The sequence below is a fragment of the Gorilla gorilla genome, chromosome 1 (assembly GCF_029281585.2).
Source record: "Gorilla gorilla gorilla isolate KB3781 chromosome 1, NHGRI_mGorGor1-v2.1_pri, whole genome shotgun sequence".
NCBI classification, from domain to species: domain Eukaryota; kingdom Metazoa; phylum Chordata; class Mammalia; order Primates; family Hominidae; genus Gorilla; species Gorilla gorilla.
In genome coordinates this window covers 234,346,859-234,362,325 of record NC_073224.2, presented here as the reverse complement: position 1 = coordinate 234,362,325, position 15,467 = coordinate 234,346,859, and the positions used below count along the sequence as shown (strand labels likewise).

The 15,467-nt window shown below is 58.7% G+C and overlaps 1 protein-coding gene across 3 annotated transcripts in view; it reads right to left on the bottom strand.

The window, feature by feature from the left end:
- Window positions 1-371: 371 nt before the first annotated feature.
- The window catches only part of ACOT7 (acyl-CoA thioesterase 7), a 134,277-nt gene continuing 119,181 nt past the window's right edge, over window positions 372-15,467 (bottom strand). For all 3 annotated transcript variants that reach the window (XM_031016091.3, XM_031016094.3, XM_055383300.2), the window contains exon 9: window positions 372-795. In XM_031016091.3, the coding sequence (XP_030871951.1) occupies window positions 697-795 (99 nt within the window). In that variant the 3' untranslated portion in view covers window positions 372-696. The remainder of the gene's footprint in view (window positions 796-15,467) is intronic.

The window sequence follows — 15,467 nt, the reverse complement described above, 5'->3', positions numbered from 1 at the left end:
TTCATAGGAAAGCCACACAGGCTTAGAGCCGGCATCCTCTGCAAGCCAGACAGGGGGGTTGTGGGGTGCTGGCACTCCCACCAGGCAGCGTGGCCCTGAGCCCACATCCTCCCAGCGTCTGGGCTGCCTATGAGGTCCAGGGAGCCAGGGTGTCTGGGGCCAGGACACCAAACCAGAGACCCACGGGAAATGGGCATTCATAGCCAGCAAGTCACCAGCCGGACACGAATCGGTGTGGCTGTGCCTGAGGTTCTAGGGTACACGCAGGTGCTGGTGCTGGGAGGGCTGAGACTGTCCACGGGAGCCCCAACGTCCCACACCCCCTGGGAAAGCAGCCCCCCCAAGACAAATGACCACCCAGGACACGTGGGTCCAGCCAAGCAGCAGCTTTATTAGTGGTGCTGGGTTCTTCCCATACCCTACAGCGTGCTTGGAAGCATTCCCGAGGGTTTCTGCCCAACGCCTCCCGGTGCTCGGGACAACACTGTGTAGCATTGATACTGGAATGATATAAATAAAGCTTTGGTGTGTAGGTTTGCAGGAGAGAGTACAGGTTAACACTGTGATACGAAAACTTCAGACAACACCAGCTCTCAATGTGAATTGGGTTTTTGGCCAAGGGGGGAACTTCTAAGTGACTGGACACTGGGCCCGTTGCCGTGGCTACTCGAGGCACCAGTGGCAGGAGGAGGGAGTCTAGGGCTGAGGCTCCGCGTGGCCCTGTCGCTTCGCCTTCATCTGCAGGTACCGCCCTTTGCCTTCCTCAAAGCGCTTCTTCTCGTCCTCGGTCTCGGGCTGTGGACCACACACAGAGACAGGCAGGTTAGGGTCACTGCAGAACCACTGCTGTGGCCTTGTGACCTGGCCTGGGGCCCTGCCCCCCACCCGTGGGATCTGCCCCACCCCTGGTGCATGCTGAGTACCACGCCTCGGCCCTGCTGGCCTCCCACGACTGCCGGGTAGCAGGCATGGGGCTCATGTCCCACCTCGCTGATGGGCCCATTGACTGGGCTGAGTATGTTCAGCCAAGATGCTTTGAGGGGCCGCAGGAGCCACAGGTGGCAGAGCTCCATAGAGGGGACACTAAGGGCGTGGTGGGTCAGAAGCAGTGAAGTGCTGAGCCCTGTGACACCCTCTCACCACCTTTCACAGCAGGTGACCTCCAAGCCCAGGGCCTGTTTGCTACTGGACTTCGGTGGAAAATGCACTTGATAATGAAACATGGGAGCTGAACGGAAGTGGAAAGGAAGAGGGACCCTGCATTCGCTGCACTCCCAGGAAAGCTGCACACAGTCACCGCCCCGCAGAGAAGTGGGGAAAGCCAGCTGCACACGGCCACCGCCCCGGAGAGAAGTGAGGAAAGCCAGCTGCACACGGCCACTGCCCCAGCGAGAAGTGGGCAGATGCTGTGCTGCCTGTGGCCTTGAGAAGGCCCCGCCCCGTACTGGGAGCAATAGGCCTGCTTTGTTGGGAGGGAGCCCTGTCACCACGCTCTGGACCGTACACTCAGGAGGCGGCACCTTGGACCCCAGGGACCCCATCTCATTGGTCTGGGGGCAGAGCCAACTGAACAGGTGGGATTTGACCAAAGACGGGGTTCTGCCCAGGATGGTCCTGGTTCATGCCTGTTGACGGGCTGCGATTATGAACGGCACCCCCTTTCACTCTAAGTCTTGTGGCCCCTGGGCAGGTGCCACCCCTGGAGTATTAGATGGTCACTTCTGAGGTCCCATCTGTCCCAACGCCATGTTCTGACTGGCCCCACCCTGGCTGGGAATTCAGGTTTAATGAGCTGTGCTAATTCCTCTGGGACATTTCATCGCAACATTTTGAGGGTGTCTGAAAGCCAAAGAGATGGGGCAGTTGCCCTTCATTTCATCCACAATGACACCAAACTGTACAGCTATTTTTGGGCCTAAGTGTTTTATAGACAACTGGTATATTGGCAAGAGGGAGCGCAGTCAGCCAGAGGATGTAATGTCAAGTTATACCAAATGCCTCCTCCCCTCAGCTCTCTCCAAAATCGGTCTCTAAATGTCACCAGGTGTAAACTGTCAAAACTTCGCCGGCCTGGAGCCAATGGAATCTTCGGGTATTTAAAGAAATAGGTGGCGCTCCTTGCAGCGGTCCGGGTCCCCCTTTGAAGAGTCTTCGGTGTACACAGGAAAACTGCTTTTCCAAGACACTTTATTGAAGAAGTCCCTCCCGCTGCTACGGTTTGATCTCTGGCTGACTTTTAAAAATAAAATTTGAGGCTATGCAATTTGACCTGAAACAGTCCAGGGAAAATGAAATGTTCTTTCTCAGTTCCAGCAGCACTTCTCAGTGGGCAAGACCCCTGAGCTTCCTGGGCTTGGAGGGCACAGAGCCCAGCCCCTGCAGATGACAAGCTCCCCTGAAGACATACATGGCTACATCCTGCTGGGCACAGCTGAAGACCTTTGTGCACACTGAGGCAGAATGTGCTAGATCAGGGCTTCTCGAACTTTTAAGTGCATCTGAGTCATCTGCCAGTCTTGTAAATGCAGATTCTGATCCAGTGGGTCTGGGAGCTGAGACTCACTTCTAACAGGATCCCAGGTGACACAACGCTGTGGCCCGCAGACCACACCTGTGTAGCAGGGCCCTGCCCCCTTTCCATCTGCCGCTGCCCCAAATGGGGCACATCTGAAGTGGCCAAGAATGCAAGGTCAAAGCCACCAGGATGGGATATAGGGGCCTTGTCCTCCCCTTCCCCTGTGGAATTGCTTGGTGATGTGGAGGGAAGCTGCAGCTTCTTGTCCGCCTGCAGCGGCAAGGCCGAGGCTCAGCAGAGGAGCGGCCGCCCACAGCCTGGCTTCCTGCATACCTTGAAGACCCTGTAGCAGGCAGAGCAAGAGCTGTAGGGTGGGCGTGGGGTCCCAGAGCTGGGCGACGAGGCAACAGGGCCTGGTGGGGTTGGTACTGGGTTCTGCTGGCTTTGGAGTGGCTGTGGCGGCCCTGGGAGACATCGGGGTTGGGAGCAGGAGAGCTGGGGACGGGCAGGCTGGATCGCACTCAGGCGCCTCCCAGTCTGAAAGCCTGGCCCCTCGGCTCAGGTCCTCCCTCTAGCTGGTGGAGTATCTGCCCTCCACAGAGAGGAAAGACGGCAAGGAGCTTGGAAAGAAAAAGAATCCTTGAAAGCAGGAGAGAGTGAGCCTGGCCCAGGAAAGGCAGCTGGAGTGAGAAGGGACACAGCTGAAGCCCCCGCCCAGCCCACAGGAGCCAGGTCTGGCCTGAGGAGAGGGAACTTCCTGGGAACGTGCGGATGTGGGAGACTGGCGAGAAACTTGGTCCCCAAGTGCCTGAGTCCCCAGTCACATGCTCTCAGGTACCAGAGGACCAAGAGGGGCCAAGAGAGGTGGCAAATGGCTCTGCAGAGCCAATGCCACCAGCTTAGGAGCTGTTACCATGGGTGTCCTGGGGGGCTGGTGGGAATGGCCCGTCCAAGGCCAGGGCCCTGGAGAGGGGCTGAGGAAGGGCTGCCAGGTCAGGAGATGCCAGGCTGCCAGGTCAGGAGATGCCTGCCTGCCTGCCTGTCTGTGTCTGCAGATCCTCTGGGCTCCCTCCCCAACTCCACTGGGAGATGAAGCCTCTCTGATGGTCTGTGCCAGGGAGGTTTGGGGATCTATGCACTAAATGGCCTCTTACAATAAACAATGCACACTGGGATGAAGGTTCTGAAACGTCTCAAATCTGTTTAACTTTCGCCTTTCTCAAACTGAGCTGGCCAGGGATCCCTTTCATAAGGAACCAAGCTCTGCCCCGCCTCTGGGATGGGCTGCTTCGGGCAGAGGCTTGCCCACCTTGGGACCCGACCATGCTGGATGGTCTCTTCATTCCGCCTGGAAACCAGCCCAGCATCTTCAACCCTGGAGCCGGGTGTGAATCCTGATTCACCACTGACTCACATCGACTCCTCTTTTGTAAAATGGGCCAATGTCCACCTCACAGCAGGGTTGTGGGGACCAAATTTCTCCCTGCAGCCCATGTTCAACCAGGCATTAAAAACAACACAGTGAAAGAAGCCGGTCACAGGATCTGCCTATCACCCATTTACATGAGATGTCCAGGAGAGATATATATACACAGAGGCAGAAAGTGGATTTGCGGTTGCCTGGGGCTGGGGGACCAGTGGTGGCTAAGGGGTGGTGCTTCTTTTTGGTGAGATAATAGGTTTTGAAATAGACTGTGGCGGGGGATGTCCACCTCTGTGAATAGAAGAAAACCTGCTGAATCGTATCCTGGAAGTGGGTGAACAGAACGGCATGTAATTACATCTCAGTAAAGCTGTTAAAAGAGAAAACCTCCACAGGTGAGAGCTCTCTGTGGTGGGGGAGTAGTCAGGGCTGTCAACGCATAAGACTGGCCCTAAGCTAATAACTACACAGGAATTCTTTCTTCTCTTTACTTTTGCATATATTTGACCTTTTCTATAATTAAAAAGCTAGAAAAGCAAAAAACTAACTAGACCTAGCTAGATCTAGGAAAACCAGCCCCTCCTTTCTTCCCTAGGCACCAATGATCTCCAGGCCCCAAAGAGACGGGGACTTGGCTTTACAAGCGGTGGGCTGCGGGCAGAGCTGAGGGAGCCGTCTGGGCTGTGCACAGGCGCGATTTTCCCCACTCCCCGCCAAGAGGCGCTAAGAGCTAACTCAGGACCATGCTCCTTCTGGTCCAGTTCATAGGTGTGTGATGGGCCCCAGGCCCCACGCATGCGGCACGGCCCAAACGGCAGGGAGATCTCCGCCCAAGAGCGAGAAAACCTCCAGGGCTTCATACAGCCCGGTCCTCACCTCTGCCAGCCACACGCAGCAGTGGAGCGGAGCCCTTGAGTCCCCTAACGATCTGGCCTCCATGACCTCCTGGGAGTGGAATAGGAGTAACTTCCCACAGCTCTCGGCATCTTTACCAGAGATGTGACCACAGCCCTCCAGCCGCCGAGGGCGTAGGAGGACCACCCAACTCTGGGTCTGCAGAAGGCATTGCAGACGAGAGCCCTCCCACCCCTTTGCCCCCACATGGGCTGTGCACGTGGGGCAGGGACTACAGCGATAAGGGGATATTCCCTGCACAACCCATGCTTAGGGCGCGGCAGGCTGTGCACATCAGGGTCTTCCCAGCAACCCCACCAAGCAGCACAGAAATGATTGTCCACTTTTACCAATGAGGAAGTAAAGCACAGAGAGGCTGAGTAACTTGCCCAAAGCAACACAGCGGGTAAGGGGAGAGCCTCCATTTAAACCTGGGCATGGGGGCTGCCCTCCAGGTCGTCCTATGCTGAGGGGCTTTTAGGGGTGGGACTCGTCCATGGGAAGTAAGGAAGGCGATGGACCTGCAGCGTGTCCACGATGAACCAGGGTCAGGGGCTTCCCTGCCTCCCCTCACCTCACCCCGGCCCTCAGCACAGCCTAGGAGCACTTGCTGAGCTTGGCCTCCCCCAGGCGGGGGCCCTGCCCTGCCCTCAGCCATATTATCCCAAACCACTGCAGCTGCTCCCACCCCAGCGGCCATCGAGCATTCCCAATGCCACAGGCCGAGGGCTGTGACTGCTTCTCTCGAGGTCAGTTAATACGCAGCCTGAGGCGGGCACGAGCCCAGGTGCAGGTCATTCTCAGGGTCGGCTCCAGGCTGAGGGAGAATCCGGTGCCCAGCAACGGGACCCAAGGCGGCTCTGATGTGGCCCTGCTCTTTAATATTTGCAGCAAACTCATCAGCCAGGCTCTGCCCTCAGACAAAGCAAATGCTGTCTGATGATGGATGGATGTGTGGGAGCCTGAGAGCCTGTGAGGGCCCCACTGCTCTTCCCGTCTCCCGGGATGGTGGTATCTGCTGGATGTTCCAGGCTCTGAGACAGAGTCCAGACCAGCCCAGGAGCCTCAACGTCACTGCGTGGAGTGCCCGCCTATAAGCGCTGCCCTCCCAAGGTGTGGGCGGCCTTCCTCCCTGAGTGCCCAGGGGCGTCCTTCCAGGGTGAAAGTTTATGAAGATGGCAGTCAAGGGCAGGGATGTCCCAGGTGCCTGAGGACCCAGGCTCACCACCCAGGGGGAGATGGAACAAAGGGCCGCAGGGCGGTGTCTGTCCCATGGTAGGTTACTGGCTCACTGCTGGTGGGCAGCCAGCCTCCCCAGGCCATGACTCTGCTAAATAGTTCTCCTACCCAAGTGACAAAGGGGCCACCTTGTCCCGCTGGGTGAGAAGCTGACAGAGCAAGACAGATGTCTCCAGCACAAGGCCCCACCCACGGCCCGGCTGCTGCCTCCTCGCAGCCATCTCCCTCCACCCAGCAAAGTAAATAAATGCATACGCTGTTGGCTGTTGCTGTTTTTAATGGAGGGTTGGGGGTGGGTGGAGGACGAAAGAACGCTCTGCTGGAAGGCAGATGTCTCTCTCAAGTCCCCGAGGCTGCTGGTGGGGGAAGGACTGGAGCCTCTGGGGCACTGGCCAGTGGTGCCAGCTGCCGGGCACCCACTTGTGGCCTCAGGCAGGCTCCTCTGAGCCTCTGGGGCTCCCCAAGAATATGCCAGAGAGAAAAGAGGAGGTGGCAAAGGGCAGCTCAGGGCACATGACCCCCATGTATCCCGGGCACCTGCCTGATGGAAGGGATGGGGCAGCATGGCCAGGAGCAGGACTCTGAGTCCCATGGGCCCAGCTGTGTGGCCCAGGGCCAGGTTTGTTCACCTGGAAACAGGAACTCAACAAAGTGACATGGCAAAGTGCTTCCTGTGGTGCCGGTGCACGTGAGCTCCTACGTGTGTGTGCACATGTGTCTGCGGTCCCTGGTGCATGTGTGTGTGTCTGTGTGGTGGTCCTGCTGTCCTCAGAAATACCTGAGGCCAAGTGCAGCCTGGGAACTGCTCCAAGGACTGTCCTGCTGGTGTGTAGCTGCCCCAAAGGAGGGCCAGATGGCCCGGGGTCACCTTAACGCAGCGGGCCCTTTAGGGTGTCACGCCCACCCACGGGGACGCAGGGGTGGGGAGGGTCCCAGGGTAGCAGGTTGACAGTACGCCCCCTCCCTGGTGCTCAGGGAGCACCGCCTGGCACTCAGCACCAAGCCCCTGGCTCCCCTGCAGCCTGGTGGCTGCCTGGGCCTGGGGTCTGCATCTTTTTCCTCCCTCCACTTAGTGCTTCCTGCCGACTGCTGTCTTCTGGGCTCTCTTCCACTGGAGGGGAAGCCTGTGGCTTTCAGAGCCGAGTGCTGCAAACCAAATGTTTTCCACTTTGCATTTTCTGTGCTTGGAGAACACACATTTGGAACATGGTATGGAGGACGAGTGACTAAGTTCCACCCTCGGTAAAATCAATAGCTTGTCCTTTTTGTAATTAATGAATGGTGTAAAAAGGGTTTCCAGTGGTGATATAACAACTTCCTGTAAGCCTGAGGGACACAGACCTTCTTAATTAGGAAGCCACGTAGCATGCCCTCTCCCTGTTATAACAGGAGACAAGAGGGGTCTTGGGATAATCACAAAAGCAATGAAAACATCTCATTATTGAGGACACTCAGCACGGCCGGGCGAGGGGCCTTGTGCATGGAGAAGCCAGCAATGATGAGCTTAGCACCAGGACCACCAGCCTCACAAGCACCTGTGCCCCCAGGGTCTTGCTCCACCTGAGGACCTTGCCTTAGTGGAGCCTGTCCGCCATCCACTATGGCCTCTCCGCCATCCGCTGTGGCCTCTCCCAGCAGCTGCAGGCCTGGGTTAATTACCTCCTCCTCCACACCCACCCAGGACTGCACCAGCCTCCAGCAGAAAGCAGCCGGAAGTCTCAAATAATGAGATCATTGTGGAGAGTCATAAACACCCTCACCAGGGGCTCCCCTCACCCAGCAGCACTGGCTCAGATTCGGAAAGAACTGCCCCCAAGTGGGGCCAAGAAAGGAGGCGTAAAGGCCAACGGGAGGCTGCTGGCAGAGGCAGGGAGATCGTCACCACAAAGGGGAGAAGAGGCATTGGGACTTGGGCCTGGGTGGTGGCCTCTCAGGAGCCCCTCCTGCAGGCATGGAGTGCCGTGGTCCCGGCACGCTCGGCTCACAGCTCCTGCGCCGGGAGTGTGGACATGGCGGTCCCCACCCTACAACACCAATAATGATCATAGCTGCCACCTGCTGAGTGCCCACTGTGGGCTAGGCCTGGGCCAGAAGCCGCGTGCTCATGGCACACCTCTGCTCTGCATGTGCCCACTCTATGCTATGCCCTGTGGAGCCCTTCCTGTCCTGCTGGAGGCCAGCACCGTGCCTGGACATAGCAGGGGCACAGGAGGTGTTAGCTGGATGGATGGATGGATGGATGGATGGATGAATGAATGAATGAATGAATGATCAAACAAATGAAGATCAAAAAGCCTTAATTCTAAATAGGGATGGTCTTTATGTTAACAATTCAAAACCAGTACTTCTGCTCAATGAACACTGGCATCATCTGTCCCCAGTCAATTCCAGGGGGCTCAGACCATGGAGGGTCTGAACAGGAGCCTGCAACAGTGACAAAGATGAGATGAGAGTGTCCAGCACACCTAGGCTTGGCCATCCCCCTGGAGATGGGCCAGCTCTGTGGCCATGCTGGGGACTTGCTTCTGATCCTGCACACACAGGTGGGGAGGCCTCTGCATCCTTTCTACTACCGTGTGGGGCACAGGGCCTGTTTCTTCCTGCAGCTTTGCTCACAGGGCTCAAGACGTGTGTCTGGCCGCAAAGGGCCTTTGCCAGGACACTCCACACCCCTTGCTGAGAGCGCCAAGCCAAGTGGGCGGCCTCCAGCCCCAGGATACTCCAGGCATGAACTCGCCCTGCTGAAAAACTCCAAGTCCCATGGCCAGGACCTCACGTGGGCCCAACAACCTTTCCAGGCCTCCCTGACAGGCCTCTCGCTCACCTTCCGCAGCGCCCTGGGTCTAGCCGGGATGCTCCCTCGATTCACTGAACCCTCTGGAAATCCCACCCACGGGCCTCTCCTGGTACAGCCCCCCTCCTGGCAGTGCTCACTCTGTCCATGTCACAAATCTGACAGCAGTGGGGACAGAGAGGCCCCAAGGCTCCATCCCACACTCTGTTGTATGCCCCCCAGGCCTGGCTCTGAGCAGAGCCTTCTGTAAACCTCCAGGGGGAGAACATGAGCAGCTCACTGTGCCCAGGTGGGTTTTTAAGCCCCTGCAGCCGGTTAGGCCACAGTGGCATCAGAAGAGCCACCTACCAGTGCCGCTCAGAAGGGCCAGTGTGTGGCTGTCTGGACACAGTGGATCTTTCAGAGATATGTGCAGAGCGGAAACATGAAAGGTGGCTGGAGAAAGAGTCTGGGCTCAGGCAGAGGGAAGGCGAGAGCCAGGCTGGAGGGGAGGGCTACATGCTCTCATCTGCGCCAACCTCCTTCTCAGCACCCATGCTCGGGTTCTAGGCACATGGGACTCACTGGCCACCGGATGTTCCTAAGCGCTAACCAATGAGGTGACAGGGGCAGCTTCAGGATGCAGGTATTTTCCCATCACAAGACTGACTCCCGCTAAATGCAGGCAAAAGGAACAGAGAGCACGACACTGGATTCTGAGCCTCATGAATATTCCAGTCCATGACTCACGCCTGTGGGCTGGCAGCAAGGTGGGGGTGGGAGGGGGGCAGGGCTTCCCTCACTAATGGCCAAACGCGGCAGGCGGCTCACCAAGCCCTTCCAGGAACACACCGTCAACCTTCTGCACTCCAGTAACAGCTGAATTTCCTAAATTAGTCAACAATTAAAAAATTATTCCAAAAGTCCAATCTTGGCCAAACAAACAAAGGAAGCCAGTGTAAGAGCCCGCACACTGGCGCAGCGGTGCCCATCCCAGGGTGAGTGCAGAGGCTGCGCGCGGCCACCACACAGTGCTTCCGCCCACTCTTTTGCTAGTGAAATTCTCTGGGAGTAGGTGCGGCCCCTCCCTGCCGGCAGGAGCCTGTGGCAACGGGGTGTCTAGGATGTTGAGGCAGCAGAGACCCTAGGGCCCTGCCCCATGACAAAGGCCCCACGTGGGGACCTCTCTCTCTGTCCTACATCCTGGGACCGGACCTCTCTTCTTGTCCTGGCCCGGCCTGGACACGGTCAGGAATGGCCACCTCTGCTCCTGAGGCTTCTTCGAGAGGAACGGGGCCCATACGAGGACCCCAGGCCCCTCTGCACACCATGCCTGGGGGTCAGGCAGGTCCTGGGGGTGGGGAGCAGCGGCCACCATCATGGAAAGCCTTGCCCCATGCTTCCTCCTAAGTGCAAAGGGGCGAGGGACCTTCCAGTTACAGCATCACTGAGAAGGCACGGAGAGGGAACTTGGGGCAACAGCCTGGCGACGGCTCAAGACAGCCACAGCCAAGAGGCATATCCAGCCTGCTCTGTCTGCAGCCCCCACATCAGTGCGTCACAAAGCTGTGGCCCTCAGCACTGCATGGCAGACAACTTCCAGAAGGCTGCAGAGGGCCTTTCAGCTGACTTCAGCCCTGGGGCCCATCCCGCCCCTCCAGCTGAACAGCAGGTCAAACAGTGCCCTCCTTCCGGACGCTCCGGCCCATGCCATGCTGTCCTCTCGGCTGGCGCGGGGCTTACCCGGCCCCTGCACTCATGCAGGTGAATCAGCTGAGGCCAGGAGAAGGAGGTCATAGGGCAGCAGCAGAAGCGAGGTGGGCACCATGTTCCAGAGCCTTCTGAAAGTTGTGTGGGTCTGTGCTGAGGCCACGCCTCACATAAGGCCCCAGCAGAGGCAAAAGAATCAAACTGGAGCGGAAAACTTTCCACTAAAATGTGCCCCAACCCCCACACTCCACAGTGGCCTGCGGAGGTTCAGTCACCTGCCCAGCACTGGTCCTGAGATCATCTGGGGCTGAAGCAAAGGCCCTGGGCTGAGTGCGGTGTGGGTGGGCGGCGCAGTGCAGCTGGGCAGCGCGTTGGGACTCCCAGGGTTTAGGTGCTCGCACAGAAGGATTCTCAGGCAGGGCTCCTCCCAGGACCCCACAGTAGGGCCTGGCTGGGAGAAAGCACAGTGGCATCGATGACAGCAGTGAGCGGCCCCCTTTCCCAGTCAGTGAAGTCACAGATGGGCCTGCTGGCCGTGCGACCCCTGGCGAGTGACTCCCTGCCTGGTGCCCGCCTCCTGTCTGGGGATGGGAAGCATCTGTGAGCAGACACACCAGCTTGCAGAGGGGTTGGCGTTCCCTGAAGGCTCCGGCTTCAATGACCTGTACCCAGGCACCACCCAAGAGGAAGCCTCCCCTGCCCCTCCAGTCCCTTGCCCACCCAGGAGACAGGCAGCAGCCTCCGCATCCAGCTGCCCTGGCTTCCTAACCGGAAAACAACCCTGCTGAGAATGCCCCCGGCCTGGTAGGGCTCCCTCAACCTGAAGGAGCCCAAGGGTCTCAGGGCCTCTTCTAGGTCGGGGCACGTCAGAGTGGACAAAGCTCAACAGGGTGCATTTTCCCTGAGTTCTTGGAACTCCCCTGGCTATGCATGAGGCAGCTCTAAAAGGCAAGGTAAAGATGGCCACAGCTAGGCCAGGCGCGGTAGCTCACGCCTGTAATCCCAGCACTTTGGGAGGCCGAGGCAGGTGGATCACGAGACCAGCCTGGCCAACATGGTGAAACCCCATTTCTACTAAAAATACAAAAATTAATAAGGAATGGTGGCATGCGCCTGTAATCCCAGCTACTCGGAAGGCTGAGGCAGGAGAATTGTTTGAACCCGGGAGGCAGCGGTTGCAGTGAGCCGAGATCGAGCCACTGCACTCCAGGTTGGGCGACAGAGTGAGGCTCCGTCTCAAAAAAAAAAAAAAAAAAAAAAAAAAAGATGGCCGCACCTGCCTTCGTTACTGCCTCCCACTTCCATCCAGAAAACATTTCGGTGGCTAAAGACTGAAGCTCGGACTCCTGGGCTGGCCACCTCGGGAGATGTGTGTTCATGAGCACCAGAGAGACCCTCTGGGATGGGCTCCCTCCAGTTTGGAAGCCTGCTTTGCAAAGACCCTGCCCTGCATAATGTGGCTGCACAGTTGGAGCCTCGGCTAATCTGGGGACACATCCCCTCCCCAGTGTGCCCAGGAAGCAGTGGGGTCACGGCGCTCACTCAGCCCTGACAGCCATGGAGCGGGCTACAGGCTTCTCCCTGGTCAGGGGCCTGGGCGAGCCCCTCACCCCGCCCTGTCTACACCTCCTCCTCAGGCCCAGGCTGGGACCCACAAGTTCTCAGCCCCAACTCCCTGGGCCTGTAGAGGCTACAATGCCCACGCCTGCAAGAATCAGAGGCAAGTACAGCCCCCACCTGAGGTGCCAGGGGCGTCCTCCGCTTCAGCAGACATACGGCTCTGACCCTCCTGCAGGCTGAAAAGCCTTCCCACATCTGTCTGCTGCCGCCTGCCTCCTGCTGTCCCTCCCCACAAGCCACTTCTCCAGCCCCCTTCGGCCCAAGGTCAGAGGGCACTGCCACGGGGAGGCCTGCCTCTACGCGCTGAGTTGGCCTCTTCTAATACGACACCGGGAAGTGCTGGCAGCTGCCCGGAGCGGGTGCGGCAGCCCCCAGCATAAAATATTCATGGAGATGCAACTCCAAGCAGAGAGGCTACATCGGTGTCAGCCAGGCCCTGGGGAAGGGAGCTAAAAATAGACAGGAGGCTGAAGAAAACTGACGTGGGGATGAGGGAGGCGACTGGGAGTAGGAGGAGGGGCCGCCAGGGCACATCTGGAGGGACAGAACGCACATGCAGGTTCACCGCACGGAGCACACACGTGCTCCCAGCCCAGAACTCGTGCTTATGTGGGCAGTCCCCAAGTGAGAGCTGAAAATCCCTCTCCGGGCAGCCTGCCCCGCCAGCGGCTATTTCTATCAACATCAACATTGACATCCATGGGCCCCAGGATACCTCAGTGAAGAATCAAAGACCATCTTTAATGAGTGAGAAATAACAGCGTGGATCAACATGACGCGGCCACACCCAGGGGATGGGCTGCCATTCCCTCCATTCGAGCTGGCGCCCTTCCCTGCCCCTCTGCAGCCCCTTCCCCCAGGGCTGGCCCTCCTCCAGCACTCTGACCCCCACCAGGGTATGGAGTTCTGGAAGGGGCGGCCCCAGGACTGCTCCCCAGCTGGCTCTGGGAAGGTCACAGGCCCGGCCCCAAAAGCCTCCGTGACCGCAGGCTGTTATCCACACGAGGGTGGACCCCCTCGGGTTGGACTCTATAGGGGAGTGGGGAACATGAGGCACAGAGGTCCCCTCCCTGAGAGCCCACGGATCGCTGGCCCCTCGTGGTCACTGCACTGGTCTCCCTGAACCAGCTGAGTGCTGGGGTAGGTGCCGTGGTCCTGACCCCACAACCAGTGTGCACAGCCCAGCTGGGGGCAGCCGGGAGAGGGAACCATCATTGGTGGGCAAACACCAACCACGCCTGCAGCCGCTGCCAACCTGGGAGGATGCCCCCCACTATCAGCTTTGAGGGGCTGCTATTGGGAGACGCCCCAGGGCACCCCATCAACCTGTACTGAAGCCTGTTCAAAGCACAGGTCACCCAGATCCTCCTCTACTTTACGCCCATATGCGTGAGCCCCATAGACTCCCACCAGCCTTCTCTCCCCAGCCCTGCCCCGTCCTAGCCGGGTGGCCTCGGGTGTGTCACTGTCCCCAAGCTCCCCCGTTACAGACAGTGGCTCTGCGCCTTTGGCCCTCGCCGTTCCCTTCACCTGAACGGTCCCCACAAGACAGCTCCTGCCCTTCCTCCCTGACTCCAGGCCTCCGCTGAGGCTTTCCTTGGGAAGGAACATATTTAAAATTGTACCTGTCCCCCTGGCACACTCCGATCCCCTCATTCCCTGCTGTCTTCTTCGTGACCCTGGACACCATTCAACTTCCTCTATCTTCACTGTTTGTTTACTCCTCCCTCTGAGAGGGTGCGAGGCCCCAGGGAGAGCAGGTGAACAGCAGCAGACGACGAAGGTCCCCCATCTTCACCCACCCCACGTTGGTGGGCACCGTGTCCATCACCACCGTACAGATGAGGAAACCGAGGCACATAGAAAGTGCGTACCTAAGGCCACACAGCTAGTAAGTTTAGAGCTCTGGCTGACCCGGGCAGCCAGGCGCCTGCTCCTGGATATGTGAGCCTGACAGTCCACGCAGCGTCTGCAGTGGGGGGTGTTGGGAGGGGGTCTGGGGTGGCGGAGGCGACGCTTCTCTAGAGCGGTTGTGGGTGCCCTTCTAAGGAAAAAACGTCTGAGAAGTGCTGTAGCTCCAGGAGGCTCTGGGGAGGGTGGTCCAGATGGGAGCAGCAGGTGCACAGGCGCCGGGCGGGAGTGAGCTTGCTGCACCCACACCCAGGGCACGGAGGAGCCACCGTGCATTTCGGTGGGAGAGGGAGCAACTCGGATTTTGATGACCAGTTTCCTGGGCTGCAGGGAAGGGTCACATTGAGAGCACCAGGAACAGAGGAAGGAGCAGCTGAGGACTGAGCAGGGGTCCCATGGGGACAGGGCAGTAAGAGCTGTTCGGGAGAGAAGTGGAGCGGCACTGGGTGGGCGTGGGCATGGGGGGAGTAGGGAGGAGCCAGCTGGGTTCCCAGACTTCCAGAGCAGCACAGAGGCGAAGAGGGATTTTTTTGCGGGGGGTATAATGAGTTCCATTCAAGACAAACTGTATTTGAGATGCTTTTGGGAACCCTGTTGAGGGGCAGCACTGGCCAAGTCAATTTGGGAGTCAATACGACACACAGGCGATGCTCGAGGCACAGACCATAGATCTGACCACCCCAGGAGAGAAGGGCCACAGGTTAGGACGTGTCAAAGCCAAGGGTTAGGGGACCATGTGGTGGCCGGGGAGGCTGGAGTATCCCTACAGACACTACAGGGTCCCCCGTCCAGGGAGCGCAGGCTTCACTGAGGGCCTGGTCAGCTGTGCTACAGACAGGGAGCGGACAGCAGACAGGGCGTGTCCTTGCGTCTGTCCATGCTGCCCGCAGAGGGAAGACAGAACTGGGAAAGTCTGTCCAGGAGGCAGGAAGAGGTAGGGGGCGGGGAAGGAGAGAGCTTCGGAAATGTGCCTGGGTCAGGTGGGGGATTCAGCATCAGGACAGATAGCAGCCACGCTGAAAAGTGTCATGGGAGGGGCGTCGGGTCCATGGGGAGAGACCAGAGCGGGCCCAGGTGGGAGTGGAGCCCATACTTCATGGCCGAGAAAAGCAGGCAAGTTTGGAGAAGGCGTGTCCAAGGTGAAAGGAGAACCAGACACAGGGCTGAAGGTCAAGGACAGAGGAGGCTGGAGCCTCATAGCAGGGTCAGGGGCTGAGGAACGACTGCGGACCAGCCCAGGCGACGTGGAGGGAGGACACCATCCTGCCAAGGGCTGATGGGTGGCACGGTGGGCCAGGGCAAGGCAGGTAGGCTTACAAGTAAATGGGGAGGGGTGGGGGCAGATGAGGGAGGAAGGAGCAGGCAGCAGAGCCAGCCCTGAT